Below are 16043 nucleotides of genomic sequence, written 5' to 3' on the forward strand. Positions count from 1 at the left end.
ATTAGTTAATATCGAGCCAATTTGAAACCATCTTAAACCTCAGGGACCAATAAGATAAATACACGAAAATTTAAAAAGCAAAATGTTATTTGACAGCTTATTAATTTCCTCACGACTTCAACTTTCCTCCTTAGTATTTTCCGACGAGGAAAGTTCTTCAAATTCGCTGTTGAATTTTGTTTCTCGGAGAAATTATCAAAACCCTAGACGATCACATTATCGCTTCTGAGATCAAAGACGATGCAGCAATTACTGTTCGCTGTTGTTCTCTTCGAGGTTGTTGTGATAATGGCGCTTTCCTTCAAGACGCCGATTAGGAAGCTGTTGATTATGAGCTTGGATCGTTCCAAGCGTGGTCGTGGACCGGTGGTGATTCAGACGGTTTCTGCGACGGTTATTGTGCTTCTGGTGACGAGCGTGTACAATATGATGGGGATCCAGAAGCGTTGGATCGAAGATGGTGTAGTGAATCCTACAGATGAGGTTATCATGGCTAAGCATCTCCTTGAATCGACTCTTATGGGTAAGCTCCTTGGATCCGATTTCGTTCTTCTCTCTCTCTCTCTCTCTCTCTCTCTCTCTCTCTCTCTCTCTCTCTCTCTCTCAGTTTTTACCAATTTGTTTTAGTAATACTGGTTCTAGTGACATATTTTGAGATCTATGATTGTTTTAGAAACTTGTGGATGTTGCAATCTCTTGAATGTTTGTGATCATCACTGTGCTGGATCTTAACTTGTGTCTAATATAGGTGGATAAGTTGTATTTGGTGTTGTTAGTGTGATGGTTTAGCTCTTGAATTTTCGATTTGTCACTGCTTTTGATTCTTTGATTCAACCTACTTCAGTCAATTTGGCTGTGGAAGGTTCCATATAGTCCCATAAGGGATTTGTTATTTGAAGTCGGCTTTTTAAGTTTCAGTTCGAGTGTTGGAACTTTGTCTTTTGCTTTGGTAAACCTTATTTGCTAGTGTGATTGTTTAGCTCTGGAGTTATCCCTATAGTGAATTAAGGGTTTTGTTAGTTGGAAACTGGAATCAGCTTTCCAAGTTTTAGTTTGGTTTCTTTGTTCATTGGAAGTTTCTCTTCTGCTTTGGTAAACCTTATTTGTGTGTGTTTCTTCCAGGTGGTTTTCTATTCCTTGGGCTAATGATAGACAGGCTGCATCATTACATGAGGGAGCTACGCATAAGAAGGAAGAACATGGAAGTTATAAAGAAGGAAGGAGCATTATTGGAAGGTGTTAAGGCCAGAGGTTTAGATGAAGTTAAAAACTTGATGGAAGAAATTACGTCCCTTCGGAAAAGGCAAGAGCAGCTGGACTCTGAGCTTGAGGCAAGGTCTAAAGAAATCCGTACCGAGAAAACTAGTGCGGTTGCTCTACAGAAGCAATCTGAAGGGTTCCTTATTGAGTTTAACCGGTTGCTTGAGGAAAACCAGGTGCTGCGAGACCAATTGCACACTGTGGATTCGAAACTTTCGCGTTCAAGCAGCAAAAAGAATACTTGAGAGACCTTATTCCAACACTTGAAACTTCTTTGCGATTCTGCCGTCTGAATATATATGTTTCGAGTTTGATATCAGGAGCTTGTGGTTTGGTGTTATCGCATCTTGTTAACATGGAAGATGATTGGGAAAGATCAGAGAATACAAAACAAGTATAGGTTTGCTTCTTGTTTAAGTGTTTAGCTAAGGTAGAAATTAATCAATTCTTCTGCTATAGGAAACTGTAACTCGTTGTAACTTGTTCATTTCGCAACAAAAACTTCTCGAATTGGTTCTTATTTCCTTCCATATACGTATACAGTCGCTGCAAGTGGGTTGTCATTATAATTTCTCATAAGTTCACAGACTTGTTCAAAATAGATACTTGTTCCGAAATTCAGGAAGGATGCTGCAAGCTTCGTGTTGGGGAATTTACCTCGCTCTTGACGAATTATTAAGGTTTTAGAAAATTGGGTCTCAAACAGTCTATCAACTTAAAATGCATGTTTCAAGCAGGAACGTTCTTCAATATATGACAAATAACTATTATCATCGTGACTTTTTGACGTAGGAATTTATGTGGTTAGAAAATGAAGATAAAGCGAGCTTGACCATTTTCAAATTTTTTATGCTACACCGTTTTTACCGAACCATTTGATACAACTTACTAAGCATAAACAAAAGAGGCAGGCTTTATTAAAGTTTTCAGTTTTTTCACCATCGAACTTACTTAGAAGGTATTTACAAAGCCAATGCCTTCAAAACTACAAAGGCCTTTTTTCGTTAGGAAACAACTTAAAAGGAACTGCGCCACCATTTCTACTACGACTCAAAGTCCTCAACTCCAGAAAACATACAAACAACACTTGAGACGCAGATTGTTCATACTAAAACCATACGCGACACCAACCCGATCGTGTTTAGGCTGCCTCTGCAAACCCGACCTGTTCGTTACCAAAGTCAAATACGGTGTGGTATTTGCCCATGAACACATCTCCCAAGATCCTGTTACATTTTTACCACCGTTCTTAGGGTTAGAAAAAGAAAGCAAGAAGAAATTGTGCTACAGAGTAATAGATTCAATGGTTTACCAGAGAGGTCCACGAGGTGGAGCAACGTCAAGAGCAATAAAACCACTGATGCACTGTGCCACAGGTCCCTCACCAACTTTCAGAACATACTGCTCACATCATACCAGTACAACAGATTAGTAGATGGTCATATTCACTACATAATATGAATGTTGTCTTTAAATAGTTCACTATCATACCTCTTCTGGAGCAAGATCAAATACTTTGCCTCCAATGGTAAGTGAAACAGTGGGCATTGTTGACAGTTGTGCACAGTCAACTGCAGACTCTCCCATTGGGCTGGGGAGGCGTTCACATAGCTGTTAAGAAAACCCACAGTAGCGATTTATAATCAGTAATCAGGACAACAATAACTACTGTTTCACAAAAGTCTTGAAATGACAACTTATTGGTTACCTCGTTGACGTAGTTCAATATGCGCTCTTGAGTCATGTTTTGCCTCAACTGGCTCTGGATCCACACAACAGCCATCTCACATGCAGAACACGCAGCATCTCCAACACCATTAGACAATTTGGCGTTTTCCTTGTCCACCACCGACTCAATGCCCATACTAGATAATTTATAAACAAAATCATACTAAATATGAGCAGATCACACGGAAAAACAAACAAGCATTCCAAAATGAAGATCCTAGCTTAATGGCAATGACTACAGATTATAACTTTACCTGACACCACGGGTACCATCAAAAGTACACAGACCAATCTGCGAGCAGATTTTCTTCGGTTGGGTCTGCAAGGCGCAAGGGGGATGAATGGTAAGCCAAAATAATTTGCACAGCATATGACTTGTCACAGATTTTATTAGCTAGTCCAATATTAAGCACACTAACCTCAGACAAAAGTAAATCCAAAATGGTCTGCCCGTATTGATCCACAACAGTCTTGCACTGCTGGCTAACAACTCCAGCTGCTCCAATAGCATGGTTTATCATGGTGATTATAGTCTACACAGGGAAAAAATTGAAATATTACTACATATACTAGTTAAAAAACCATAATTCTATAAAGCTATAAGCAATTTTAATTCTTGCTTACCGTTGGACCGGCAAGCAAAGATGTACCAGAATCTGCTATCGCAGAACAGCCACTTTCACAGAACCCTGTATAACAGTAACTCAAACTTTAGAACCAGTTGTCACCAGCAAACATAAATAGCAAAACCTTTTTGAATTTGTCAGGAAAAGCTATATATATGTGTTATAAAGAACAACGCCAATCAGTGTTACACATACCAGTGGGTGCACCGCCAATAAGAACATCACCCATGTCAAACTATAACAAAATATATATAGCTTGAGTTAGATCGTCACTGGAAAACGTTATGAGAAAACCAGACAAGGAAGTGATGTATCACAAACCTGCCAGTAGCCCTTTTGTGTCACAGGAACATATGTATGTTTGCCCTTGAAATGATTTGGATCAACACCTCCAAATACAAGTTCACCACCTTCTTCTTCATCTGCATTACGGTTAAGCCAAAATGAAAAAACCGGCTCCTTGATAAGGCCTTGCTTGAGCATGTTGTACCTGTAAAAAACAAGACATATTAGCATTAACACTACAGGAATGTAGTAACTCAGTCCAAACAAGAGAAGAATGTGCAGGCATACCAAACAGGAGCAGCTTTTCCAACAGAGATCTCTTGGAATCCAAGACCAAGGATACCATCAAATTTAGCTACAACAAATGTTATACCAGGCTCCTTGGTTGCCTCGATAAACTCCTGATGAGATAGACAAATGTTAAGAAGGAGGTCATTGATGTGTATGTTGTAAGAGTACTGATTAGGGTCGGACATATAGTTTACCTGATCCTTGACAACTAAATCGCCAACTGTGACAGCATCATTACTAAAAAAACCAGCAATTGCTCCAGTGCCGTAATGAATTGCGGCAGCTTTTCCTGCATCAAAGATGAGCAAGTTAGTTATAACCTAGCAGCTGCTATCAGTAGTGATGTTGCATCTTTTAACAATGGTTTTCTGCACATTAACATGAATTCTAGAGGCTACATTGAGTGAACTGTAAAGTATCTACCAACTGGGAAATCCAACTGCAAAAAATTTCAAGTTAAGAGAGAGAACAAACCATTCTTCTCATATGTGCTTGAACGAGACGACTTGTATTTGGGATGCAAGAGACATGCAAGCTGCAAAAGAGATAGAACACAATTAGTTTTCTACTCAAAAGTATCTCAACCACAGCTAACAACAATAGTCCAAATGTTGCTTACTGAGAAATAGCATTTTGATGATGGCACCCAGAGGTTAGAGCTCCCAGTGTCAAAAACCACAGTGAACTTCTGAGGTGGAGTACCAATGGCGATCTCACCATAGTACTGAGCATCTAGATAATTCTTAAGCACAACAACATCAGCATCTCCAGAATCTCCAAGTCTGTAAGCTCTCAGGGGCTTTTCTTGCTTGGATTCGACGCGTGCTGCAAGCCGATTTTTCGAATCCAACTTGAGTTTTTTCAGTCCAACTCTGAAGGTCCCGTCATTGCGCTCAGCAAAGGCAGAGAAACACAGGAGGAATGACACAATGAGTGAAACAGCAACCGTTCTAGAGTATATCTTCATTTTACCTATTCATTGACAACAAAAACCAAAAACATAAAACAAAGAAAGTTAGAATCAAGAGACCATCACAGAGAAAAAAAGCAGAGAACCATACCCATAAAAGTCAACCAGTATGTATACATATATTTATATCAGAGAGTTCATATTGAATGATGCAACATAAAAGAAAATTTGTAAAGTGACTAAAAATAGGCTAACTCGGTCCTCCTCCTCAAACAGATAACGAAGGACAATGTTACACGCAATATATTGTACAAACTACAAATTATTAGTTTAATTGGTCTCTCTCAATCAGCCACGAAGCAATAGCGTGGAAGCAATAAATAAAGTAAAAACTCTCTTGACTTTGCAAATGACTAAAGACTTCTTTTGCTAGAGAAAGTGATATAAACCTTGAAATCGACATTTGCTTGCCGAAATCAGAAAGCAAATACCCAGATTACAACAAAACCCTAAACATCCGTTCCTATAAACCTTTTCAACATAAATGGAAAGTTTTGTTCAATAAGACAAGCAATCTAGTAAAAAAAGGAAACAATCTCAATTGCACCAAGACTCACATGCAACATAATTGATTCATAAGACACTGAAAATCGCCACAATCGCGACAATAACAAGAGCATGAAATTTATTTTCTTCTTCTCAATCAACTAAAAACGATCACAACTATAATCGATAAATCTTCAAGTAAACAGTCCGATTACGTAATCAAACAAACCTAAAACCCCAAATAAATTCATACCACCGATGAAACCAAAATTAGCCACAAACCATACACAGATCACAAAATCTAAGCGAGTCTACTAATCACATCATACAATCATCCAGATTCAAAATCGAAGAACATGAAATTCGGTAACAAAACTCTTACCTAACTGCTCAGAAAACGATTTATGAACAAATCCACGAGTATTAAGGACAATAAATTAAGCAGAGAACTAAAAGTATAAGACAATCAACGAGAAGAGAATCGATAAGTTTCATAAGAAAGAGAGCTCACCAAAGCTAAAGCACCAGATTCTCAGAGAAATGAGGATTTTTGTTGAAGAAAACGAGAAGAGAGATGGTTACATTTATTTGCGAAGAAAGAGATGACTGTGAGGAGGGATAATGCTAAATTAACCGCGCTGTCTCCTAAATGGACAATTACAGGTGGAGGCCCACTGTATAATCCCGTCAAAAAAAAAAAGGAGATTTCGTGTGGGCTAATGTTTCGTTATTAGCCGTTGGATCTCTATATTGAACGATTGGATTTAATCGTTGACGGATGGATAGGAAGGCGTAACGTATCAAGTTTTATATTTAGTGAGAAATCACGTGTTTACGAATTTAGAGTGGATTACGTGCTCCTTGGAATACTAACCGTTGGATTGAGATGACTGAAATTGAACGGTTTCGATTAAAGAGTTCACCTTACATGGATAATGATCAATGTGTTGTTTATATTGGGCCTATGAGAAGCCCAATGTGTTGTTTACATTGAGATTATCTTCCAAAGATTACTTCACAAATCACAACCCTTTAAACGAAATTCTAAATAAAAGAAAATTCAAAACTATTATATACTGAAATTACTATTTTGTATTTTATAAGGTTCTCATACATTTTATTTTTTTTGTTAAATGGTTTTTAGATAACATGTTAAAGAACAAATTTTGTTGTAAAATATCAGAAAAAAGAATAGTACGTTTGTTGACATATTGTATGTAAATATTTCAAATAATCTGAAACAAAACCACGAGTCCTCTTGGAATACTTTATACTAAAAAGAAAGGTGAAATTTTAAAAACAAACCGAAACCTAAAATAAGCAATATTAACAAGCACATGACAAGATTGATTCTTAAACTCTTTAACAAGACATTCCAAGCTTACTCAACACTTCACACCACCAAATTATAATCTCATAACTAAAAACTACCCAATAATCAAATCTAAACTCCTAATTTTTGAACAATGTCTCCACTTCACTCTTACATTATCTTCTTCTCCCTTCTCATGACCATCCTTCTTCAATCATCAACAACATCATCCCAATCAAATCTCTGCAGATCTTCTTGCGGCAACATTCCGATAAATTACCCTTTTTCCATCGACGACGGTTGTGGTAGCCCTTATTACAGACACATGCTCATTTGCTCCGACAACGATACCAAGCTCGAACTTAGAACACCATCTGGTAAATACCCTGTTAAATCTATAAGCTACTCTGATCCTCACCTTCTTGTCTCCGATCCATTCATGTGGAACTGTCAAGATCGAGACAATTTTCGACCCACTAGATCTTTTAGCATCGATTCAAGTACACACTTCACTGTCTCTCCTCAAAACGACTACTTGTTCTTCAACTGCAACACCGATAAAGTTATCGTCGAACCAAAACCGCTCTTCTGCGAAAGGTTTCCAGATAGATGTGACTCGTCCTGCGATAGTTCTAGCTATCTATGCAGACATTTGCCTGAATGTGGCTCTGCTTTGGGATCTAGGGTTTCTTGTTGTTCGTATTACCCTAAAGCGACTCAATCTCTTAGGCTCATGCTGCAGGACTGTGCGACGTATACAAGTGTGTATTGGAGGAGTACAGGTGTGGAGAATGCACCGTATGATCAGTTTCCAGAGTACGGGATAAGGGTTGATTACGAATTTCCAGTGACAATGAAGTGCCTTCTTTGCCAAGAAACGACTAAAGGTGGTGGAGTTTGTGGGTTTAATACGAGGACACGAGATTTTTTGTGCCTTTGTAAACAAGGCAATGTCACTACTTATTGCAAAGGTCAAAATGTCTATGTTCATATCTTTTCGTCCTAACTACAATTTCTATTGAGAACTATTTAACTACTATTAGATAGTTTTTTTTTTGGTAGGGACTATTAGATAGTACTAATACGTATTTTCAATCATTTTGATACATTCTGCAGATCCAAGCCTCGTAAACCATAAACGCGTAGGAGCTATCGCAGGTAAATAAGCAAGTTTACTATAACTACAACATGAAGTTTGTGGTCATCTTATTACTATATGACTTTATATATACTTGTAAGTTGTGACCTGATTTGAACCGGAAAATTTGTCGCTAACAGGAACAGTGACGGCAGTTTCAGCGGCAGGAGCGATTGGCGTTGCCGGTGGAGTATATTGGTACTTGAGGAAAGTGAGAGCCAATGCTCCGGTCACTTGTGGAGTTCAAAGCAATGAGAACAGAATTTTCTAAAAGCTCCAATGAAATCATAATTTTAAAAAGATTAAAAGCATGGTCACACTCACACTCTTCTTTTCTTCTTTTTTCGCTCTCTTTTGCCTTTTTTGTTCTTTACCTTTTATCTTTGATTTTGTGTATACTACAAGTTCTAGATAAAGATTTTCGTATAATTTTTTGTGTTTTCTTATACAATAGTAAATTTTTCGTTTTGGTCGGATAGTAATCTTTTGGTAGGCACCAAGCAAGAAAAATTTTGCAAGCATAATGGTAGCTGTACCGTCATCCATATTAAGAATCACATAATTGTTCGTATAAGCCAAGACAAAAACTTCTCCAAAATACTATACTCTTCACATTGGTCAACTTCAAATCTTTATACAAAACAAATCTTGAAAGTAAAACAAAAAGTATATAAATCCTCCAAGATAACTTGAATTCCGTCCCGGGTACTGAATAATTCACAAAACACACCTCAGGAACAGGAATTCCGCCTCGTCGTTTCCAAGGAAAGAAACAAAATTATCAAAACGTTACATTTTATGAAACATTATATATAATCACATATGTATATATACGTGAATAATAATTAATTAGTTAGCAAATTCTGCCGGAATAGCAATGGAGAGGACCGGCGGATGAAGTAAGCAAAGGGACGAGAGAGCCGTGAGACACCGGAAACCGCTCTGCTCTTCCGTACAACGGCGTGACGGTTCCGTAGCCAGAAGGCACGAAGTAAGCTCCGTTCTTAAAAACGTCTTTGGACGTTCTCCATTTCCATCTCTTCCAATCATATCCACTATCTATTCTTTTTGTCACCTAAATATATAGAATCATATATATGCATGTAAGATTTCATTGCATTATTGATGTGTGGTATTGTAATGATAGTTATTAAAATATTAACTATTTTAAATGAAGAGACCTGTTTTTTGCTAGGGTCATCAGAAGCAACGAAGTAGTTGCCTTCACTAAAAATGGTTGGATCAGCACTTCCTCCGATCGCATACATTTGCCATTTCTCGTACCTATTGTTTGCTACATGCGCATATCCTCTTCGCACTCTGCCACGTCATCAGTCACATATCCATGTCAGCATTTTCTAATCTAGTTCAAGTAATCTAGATATCAATATGTATGCATGTACACTCACCTAGGCATTCTCTCAATAAGACCCGGTCCGAAATGGTTGAACGCAATTGTAACTCTCATGATCTTATCTTCCACATTATTGTCATTATGTCCGAGTAACATCACCTTCATAAAAACATACCAAATTATCATCAAGTATTCAAAATACTATTGTAGAAGTTACATCTATGTAAAATATAAACTTACTTTATCATGCTGCGTGAAGTAGTTATTAGAAATAGTGACAGCCGTAGAAGCATGAAGTACATCGATCAAACCATCTTGACACCGAGAAAAGAAACAATGATCAATCCAAATATGTGACGAATCAAAAATGGCTATTGCATCACCGTCCGATCCTTTCCGGCTACCAACATGGGTCGGGCTGCTCCGTACCCGCCCCGACTTACCCGGTTTACAATCATGGATACTTATCCCATGTATAATGACATGGCTCACATGTTGGATCGTTATGCATGGTCCATAGGCAATTTCCACTTTAGCCCCTCTTCCATCAATCGTCTTGTAGCTGTTCATGATGAGCTCGTTACGCAACACTATGACCATGTCACGTGCAAATGTGATCCATAATGGTTTAGATTGGATCACTGCGTATCTCAGTGTTCCGGGTCTAGGGTTTTCAGGGTCGTCTGATGGGTTTGTAACCACGTAGATCGACCCGTATTTCCCCCCAACCGCAGATTTTCCAAACCCTACCGCGCAATCGGCTAGTGCACGACGGTTAGACGCCCAATAAGGGTTTCTTCGCCAGCAAGAATCGATAGGGTTTGGTAATAGTTTGGGAATGGTATAACCATTACTGTAAGCAGCCTCTACAACAGAAGAAGAGAAAGCTGCAAAGAGAAGTGAAATAATTGTTAAGAAAAGAGAAGCCATTTGCTAGAAGATGTAAGGCTTGAATTGAACTATGTGTGTGCAAATATATATACACGACAATAGATATAAGCTAGAGAATATACATATCAGTATCTATTATTAAGTATATATGATTTTGTGTCTATGTGTGAAAGATGAGAAGGTGGGACACACGGATGGCGCTGACTAATGAAATGAAACTTATATTATCGAAATACTTCTTTGATCAACGCTCTTCGCTTATTTATAGATAGACGTGGGTGCACGAGCTTGAGATGACGATGGATTAATGGTTTTGACTTTGGATTTTAGTTTGTACTTGTTTAATAATCTCACAAGTTTGGAGTATATATAATTTAGTCCTTTTGTATATATAAACATAGTGACTAGTCTAAGTCTATGATTCGTGAGTTCGGTACACAAAGACACTGCATTTTGACATGCATGGTATCGGCCGACGCATACAACATGGTGCCAATTATCAGATTTAATTTATCGGTAAATACTTCAACTTGTTTAACATAATGCGCTTTTTATTTGAAAACGACTGAAAACGAGTGATGATATATAAGAAAACTATATAGACGGCAATTAACAAATGTCATTATCATCCCTTTCTTCTAGGCACTAAAGTCAACTTCTGTCAAATGACTCAAATCCGTACATCTCCTAGATCATCTTCACTTTTATATCAAAGAGTAAATGGGATTAGGATAATGTTGGATATTTAAGGGAAAAATTATGATTAATCCCTTAATAAAACTTGAAAATCCATCGTAAATAGAATTGTTTTAGGACTATAGAACTTAGCTTTGTATTGCTTATTTTATAAATTATTAAAAAATAAAATGTAACTAATCAATTCAAACTTTATTCAATAATAATACATTGGATTGTTACATGTGACATGTGCATATAAATAAATTTAACAATGTAATAGTGATGACAAACTTTTACAAGACCTATATATCTTTAAGAACAAGTACTAGACCGTTATGTAAGCTAGCTATATTATCTTTTAATTCCGAAGTGTATGTAATATAAAGGGAATGTAATCCAATTTCAACCAATAAATTAAAATTATTTTTCCTTAGTGACCTTTATCCCATATTTTTTCTTTAAGCATAGCTGCACATCCCATAGGCGCACGATCTCCCTTTCTTGCACTTCTTAAAGCAACCTCCACAATGTCTCCTATCAAACATTGGGTTTACACAATATCCGTTGCAGCAAACCTCCGAGTATTGGCAGCTTTTTCCACATCTTCCGCAGTTCAATTTGTTGGTCCTCAAATCGACACACTTCTTACGACAACAATTACGACCTGGACTGCCTTTGAGACGACATACCTTGGAGCTTTTGTCACATGTCAATGTTGCACCTAAATGTTTCCTACCTTTGTTCCTTGCAGAAGCGGCTATCCCCCAACCATATTTGTGTTGATGTTTTGCTTCAACCGTTAGCGGCTCGCTAAATGTTATAGCAATGGCTAAGACCATTATGAGCACCATAATGAAATATGATATCTTGAATGTATTCATTCTTGTTGTTGTGGATCTTCTTTTAAGAAATCAAAGGAGAAAAATTGAAAAAACAATTTTTTTAGAATTGGGATGTATTTTCGTGTGTTTGTATGTGTATGAATGTTTTTAGATGAAGAGTAACGAACGACGTGAATGGTATTTATAGACGAGAGAATGATGCATAGGTCAACGAAGAAGTTCTTTCAAAATTAGGTCGTAATAAGAAAAATATTTGACTTTTTAAGACTCTTTTAGTGGAGTGGTCAATTAAATTCGAAGAGTTTAGATTTCAGAAGAGTAAAACGAGTTAGGCTCGCGTAGAAAAAAAAACAATAAATTTCTAAATTTAGGCAGAACAAAAGTGGGACACATGAAATTCATTTGATCATTTGGCAATAAATTGTTTTTAGCTATATAGCTCTAGATATATAGATGTTTTTGTGATTTGGTATATATCATCGATATTTGGAGATAAAAATTTCTCCAAAATATCCAGAGACAAAATAAGGAAATTAATTACTTTAAATAAGTAAAAGGGGAAATATCTAGATATTTTGCAAAGAATAACACCATGAGATATCCAAGTTTAATAATATCTAGAGACAAAGTAAAAATAAATAATCTTTTAGCTAAAAGTGCAACTAGTATAGTAACGTCTTGATCGCATCCGTTAGTGATTTTTTTTCTCTTCCTGATCCTGACAACACGATCAGTTAACTCAGAAAGCTCAAATGATTTATCTACTAATTGTTTTTAAGGATTTAATTATAAACGTAACGTAATACGATTTATGATAATATATCTTTAAAAATATAATGTTTTTGCGTAATATTGTTAGGTTGATTACAAACAATCAACTAAATTATAATGTTTTTACGAAGTATATACTATATAGAGATTTACTGATTTAGGGAGATATTGTTCAATAGTGTATCCATATGGAATGGAACTCCACTATCCGAACCAAACCAAGTCTTTTTGTTGTACACACTTTAGCCTTTATGTGCCATGTTTACGAAACTTGCATTCTTTTTTTTTGTCAAAAGGTTAGACATTGACATTTTTTGAAGCGTTCATATTTATTATTCAACTAGTTTTTTTGTAGTATCAATCATATCCATGAAGCAAATAATACATTTAGAACTAAGAAAAATATATAGGAGAGAAAAAGGTACGAGTACAAATGTACAATACAAGACTTTCCGTAATACACGGTATATACATATTTGTTCAAACTTGACTAAATTCAGTTCTGAGAGCACTCAAGTAAGGCGTTGACACTTAACTTGGTGGGATAAATTCAATGAATAATAAATTTGGGACCCTAATATATTTGCGTATTTTAAACAAGTACAAAAAGTCCCTTCAACTTGAAGGACATTGCTGCAATTTAAAGTTCGGACTGTGACGCTATAGGCACACTGGTTAAACTCCTTAATGAAATTCTTATGATTGTTGAGGGATGATAAAGTGTCGAAGTTTCTAAGTGGAGAGACATATGGATCGTTAAATGTACGTTGGATTTAAAAAGCATGAAAGATTTAGAGAACAACTTCAACCATGCACTCATTAAAATCCAGACTTAGAATTTAGAAATATATGAAAGTCCCCATGGTTGAAACTAGTGGTAAATAGGATGTGTGACAATAAATGTACAAAAACACAAATTTAACTTATGAAGACAAAATGAATATCAAAGGTTTGTGGAATCAATTACGAATAAAGAACTTATTTTGATGGTTTATAGACTTTGCCCATTTGTCAAGAAAAAAAAATCAAAATTGCCATTTGCTTATATACAAAAACACAAATTTACACATGATGCTTGGGGTTATTAGGTTCTAGTTTTTTTTTAGGATATAGTTTTTGTTTTATGAAAAAAATATTTCCCACTGGTATTTATTTTCAAAACTATTTAGTATTTACAACTACGTATATAATTAATCTACATCCATAATTTAGCAATACATCTGCAACAGTACATTCGTTTAACTTCTCACGGGTATCAACATTGTTCCTTTTTTTTTTGGGGAAAAATCAACATTGTTCCTCTGTTTCGAAACGTGGCGAATGTTTTTTTTTTCATTGAAAATTAAAACATCGAAACGCAGCGTATTATCCGTCTCTCTGTCCTCCCTCTTTCTCTCCCACAAAGCTGTGACCAGAAGATCAGTGATTGTTCGATGAACGAAGAGGAGCCAGACAAAGAACACGTGGCGGATTCTACTATGTCGGCGGCGGCGATTGATGGTGTGGCGGCTCTGAGATCGGTGTTTCAGCGGGTAAACCAGGCGGCGGAGAAAGCGGGTCGTGGGTCGGATCAGATACGGGTCGTAGCGGTGAGTAAGACGAAACCAGTTTCTCTGATTCGCCAAGTATACGACGCTGGTCAGAGGTCTTTTGGAGAGAATTATGTGCAAGAGATCATTGAGAAGGCACCTCAGGTTCTCTCTGCTTGCTATGATTTCTACGAATCCTTTAAAAATTGAATCTTTTGGATTAGAAAAGTTCTGAATTTATATTGATACATTGAAATTTGCAGCTTCCAGAAGATATAGAGTGGCATTTCATTGGGAATTTGCAGAGCAACAAAGTGAAGCCTTTGCTATGTAAATTGACTTTGCTATTTCAAAGTCCTCATCTTTAGTTTTTTTGTATTGAGTTACTAAATTGGGTGTAAAACTCCACACTTGAGTTCTATTCTTAATTCTTTGGTTTGATCAGCTGGTGTTCCTAACCTTGTGACCGTGGAAAGTGTTGATGATGAAAAGGTAAAAGTTTCTCTTTTGTATATTTAAAGAGAAATTGGTTTGTTAAATGTTCTAGAGCTCTTTCGAGGTGTTAGATAACGAAAACATCATGATCTTTGGGTAAGAATACTACAATTATCCAGATAGTGGACTCTATTGTTGAACTTTTGTGGGTAGTGATATTAAAGATGGATTGAGAGTTTGATAAGTGATCAAACCACTTGAGGAATATACGTGTGACAGTCCACCGGTTTTGTTTATTTGCATATGCTTTATAGATTGCAAATATGCTTGATCGTGTGGTTGGTAATATCGGAAGAAAGCCCTTGAAGGTATTTGTCCAAGTGAATACCAGTGGTGAAGACTGTAAGAATCTGGAATTTCTTCTTCAACATTTATCTCAAATGTTTTCCCACTTTCACTTTTCTTAAAGCTATCTTACATGATCGTATTCACCAAAACTTTCAGCTAAATTCGGCGTGGAACCCTCGGGATGCGTAGGACTGGCGAAACACGTGAAGGAAGCTTGCTCGAATCTTGAGTTTTCTGGTTTGATGACAATAGGGATGGCTGATTACACTTCAACCCCAGAGAATTTCAAGGTTTATATAATCTGGTTTGAACCTATAATGTTTGGTAATATCGTGAGATGCTTAAAAGAGCTCACTTTCGTTTCTTATTGTAAGTGTAGTTGCTTGCGAAATGCAGAAGTGAAGTGTGTAAGGAGCTTGGAATACCGGAGGAGCAATGTGAGCTATCTATGGGGATGTCTGGTGACTTTGAACTAGCAGTAAGTTGTTGTGATTGTTGATTCGAGTGAAAAATTCTTTCTGTTCAAAATGTTAAAGAGTTTTCTTTACGGTTTGGTGAGTTGCAGATTGAACTGGGAAGCACAAATGTGAGAATAGGATCTACTATTTTCGGGGCGAGAGAGTATCCTAAGAAGTAATGATGTAAACTACTGAGTGATGAGATTGATTCTAAGTTTGAACATCAAAACCAGTTTCAGGGAAGAATAAGAGCTTAGGTTTTAATGTTGAAATCATGTAGATCTTCTCTCTTCTTTTGTTTTGCATTGTATTTGGTGATGTTGCTTGTAAGTTGTAACCAAGGTACATTATTACTATTTTTCTAATTTCATGGATATAAACACATGAAAGAAGAATAAAGAATCTTGTCTTTGCTACGTTACTAGTGAGAAGTAGTTAAAAGGGTGTCACAACCACTTGTTACTATTCTTTTGGTTTGAGAGCTCTGCTAACTAAGATTTTAATACTTCTTTTGTGTTATGAAACACTGAAAGCAAAATCCACTACATAGTACAGATGCTTCAAAGTTCAAACTTCAAACTGAGCTTCTCATCATTTCAATTTTTCAGACCCAAGGTGATCATTTTTATTGGACTCTGCAT

At 36.6% G+C, this 16043-nt stretch overlaps 6 protein-coding genes across 9 annotated transcripts; 3 read left to right on the forward strand and 3 right to left on the reverse strand.

Annotated features, from left to right (window-relative positions):
• Positions 1-64: 64 nt before the first annotated feature.
• On the forward strand, positions 65-1827 carry AT1G11905 (B-cell receptor-associated protein 31-like protein; the record flags this gene model as incomplete). Of its 2 annotated transcripts, NM_001160856.1 has the most annotated exons (3): positions 241-523; positions 919-949; positions 1157-1505. In NM_001160856.1, the coding sequence occupies 3 exons, from the start codon at positions 241-243 to the stop codon at positions 1503-1505; spliced, it is 663 nt and encodes a 220-aa protein (NP_001154328.1). The 2 variants fall into 2 exon arrangements, with proteins under 2 accessions (NP_849648.4, NP_001154328.1); NM_179317.6 differs by lacking the exon at positions 919-949 and having other exon boundaries at positions 65-523; positions 1123-1827.
• Positions 1828-1994: 167 nt separating this feature from the next.
• APA1 (aspartic proteinase A1) lies at positions 1995-6326 on the reverse strand. 2 transcript variants are annotated; one of them, NM_001332010.1, is made up of 14 exons: positions 5252-6048; positions 4810-5162; positions 4665-4725; positions 4385-4479; positions 4188-4300; positions 3936-4104; positions 3810-3849; positions 3613-3677; positions 3408-3521; positions 3243-3307; positions 2969-3125; positions 2752-2871; positions 2573-2661; positions 1995-2486 (listed from the first exon to the last, which is right to left on the reverse strand). In NM_001332010.1, the coding sequence occupies exons 1-14, from the start codon at positions 5277-5279 to the stop codon at positions 2402-2404; spliced, it is 1554 nt and encodes a 517-aa protein (NP_001322792.1). In that variant the 5' UTR covers positions 5280-6048; the 3' UTR covers positions 1995-2401. The 2 variants fall into 2 exon arrangements, with proteins under 2 accessions (NP_001322792.1, NP_172655.1); NM_101062.4 differs by lacking the exon at positions 5252-6048 and adding an exon at positions 6158-6326 and having other exon boundaries at positions 2009-2486.
• A 706-nt stretch (positions 6327-7032) lies between these two features.
• AT1G11915 (wall-associated receptor kinase galacturonan-binding protein) lies at positions 7033-8575 on the forward strand. Its single transcript, NM_101063.3, has 3 exons — positions 7033-7929; positions 8075-8116; positions 8237-8575. The coding sequence occupies exons 1-3, from the start codon at positions 7113-7115 to the stop codon at positions 8365-8367; spliced, it is 990 nt and encodes a 329-aa protein (NP_563896.1). The 5' UTR covers positions 7033-7112; the 3' UTR covers positions 8368-8575.
• Positions 8576-8815: 240 nt separating this feature from the next.
• AT1G11920 (Pectin lyase-like superfamily protein) lies at positions 8816-10396 on the reverse strand. The gene is made up of 4 exons (NM_101064.2): positions 9691-10396; positions 9506-9609; positions 9278-9416; positions 8816-9171 (listed from the first exon to the last, which is right to left on the reverse strand). Exons 1-4 carry the CDS (start codon positions 10378-10380, stop codon positions 8950-8952), a joined length of 1155 nt encoding a protein of 384 aa, NP_172656.1. The 5' UTR covers positions 10381-10396; the 3' UTR covers positions 8816-8949.
• Positions 10397-11212: 816 nt separating this feature from the next.
• On the reverse strand, positions 11213-12016 carry AT1G11925 (Stigma-specific Stig1 family protein). Its single transcript, NM_148459.3, has one exon. It carries the CDS (start codon positions 11898-11900, stop codon positions 11478-11480), a length of 423 nt encoding a protein of 140 aa, NP_683300.2. The 5' UTR covers positions 11901-12016; the 3' UTR covers positions 11213-11477.
• Positions 12017-13877: 1861 nt separating this feature from the next.
• AT1G11930 (Putative pyridoxal phosphate-dependent enzyme, YBL036C type) lies at positions 13878-15939 on the forward strand. Of its 2 annotated transcripts, none has more exons than NM_179318.3 (7): positions 13878-14326; positions 14425-14491; positions 14607-14653; positions 14911-14998; positions 15101-15234; positions 15324-15422; positions 15510-15939. In NM_179318.3, the coding sequence occupies exons 1-7, from the start codon at positions 14066-14068 to the stop codon at positions 15579-15581; spliced, it is 768 nt and encodes a 255-aa protein (NP_849649.1). In that variant the 5' UTR covers positions 13878-14065; the 3' UTR covers positions 15582-15939. The 2 variants fall into 2 exon arrangements, with proteins under 2 accessions (NP_849649.1, NP_563897.1); NM_101065.3 differs by having other exon boundaries at positions 13975-14326; positions 15504-15818.
• The last annotated feature ends 104 nt before the right edge of the window (positions 15940-16043 follow it).

This window comes from Arabidopsis thaliana (genome assembly GCF_000001735.4).
Source record: "Arabidopsis thaliana chromosome 1 sequence".
Classification (NCBI taxonomy): Eukaryota; Viridiplantae; Streptophyta; class Magnoliopsida; order Brassicales; family Brassicaceae; genus Arabidopsis; species Arabidopsis thaliana.

Coding starts and splice junctions, on each gene's coding strand:
- APA1 (NM_001332010.1), bottom strand. CDS start 5,279: ATGTATACATACTGGTTGACTTTTATGG. Junction 4,726..4,809: donor CATCAAAATGCTATTTCTCA/GTAAGCAACATT, acceptor TCTCTTTTGCAG/CTTGCATGTCTCTTGCATCC. Junction 3,126..3,242: donor GATGGTACCCGTGGTGTCAG/GTAAAGTTATAA, acceptor TAAATTATCTAG/TATGGGCATTGAGTCGGTGG.
- AT1G11915 (NM_101063.3), top strand. CDS start 7,113: ATGTCTCCACTTCACTCTTACATTATCTTCTTCTCCCTTCTCATGACC. Junction 7,930..8,074: donor TGTCACTACTTATTGCAAAG/GTCAAAATGTCT, acceptor TACATTCTGCAG/ATCCAAGCCTCGTAAACCAT. Junction 8,117..8,236: donor ACGCGTAGGAGCTATCGCAG/GTAAATAAGCAA, acceptor TGTCGCTAACAG/GAACAGTGACGGCAGTTTCA.
- AT1G11920 (NM_101064.2), bottom strand. CDS start 10,380: ATGGCTTCTCTTTTCTTAACAATTATTTCACTTCTCTTTGCAGCTTTC. Junction 9,610..9,690: donor ACTTCACGCAGCATGATAAA/GTAAGTTTATAT, acceptor GTTTTTATGAAG/GTGATGTTACTCGGACATAA. Junction 9,417..9,505: donor CTTATTGAGAGAATGCCTAG/GTGAGTGTACAT, acceptor ATGACGTGGCAG/AGTGCGAAGAGGATATGCGC.
- AT1G11925 (NM_148459.3), bottom strand. CDS start 11,900: ATGAATACATTCAAGATATCATATTTCATTATGGTGCTCATAATGGTC.
- AT1G11930 (NM_101065.3), top strand. CDS start 14,066: ATGAACGAAGAGGAGCCAGACAAAGAACACGTGGCGGATTCTACTATG. Junction 14,327..14,424: donor TCATTGAGAAGGCACCTCAG/GTTCTCTCTGCT, acceptor TGAAATTTGCAG/CTTCCAGAAGATATAGAGTG. Junction 14,492..14,606: donor CAAAGTGAAGCCTTTGCTAT/GTAAATTGACTT, acceptor TGGTTTGATCAG/CTGGTGTTCCTAACCTTGTG.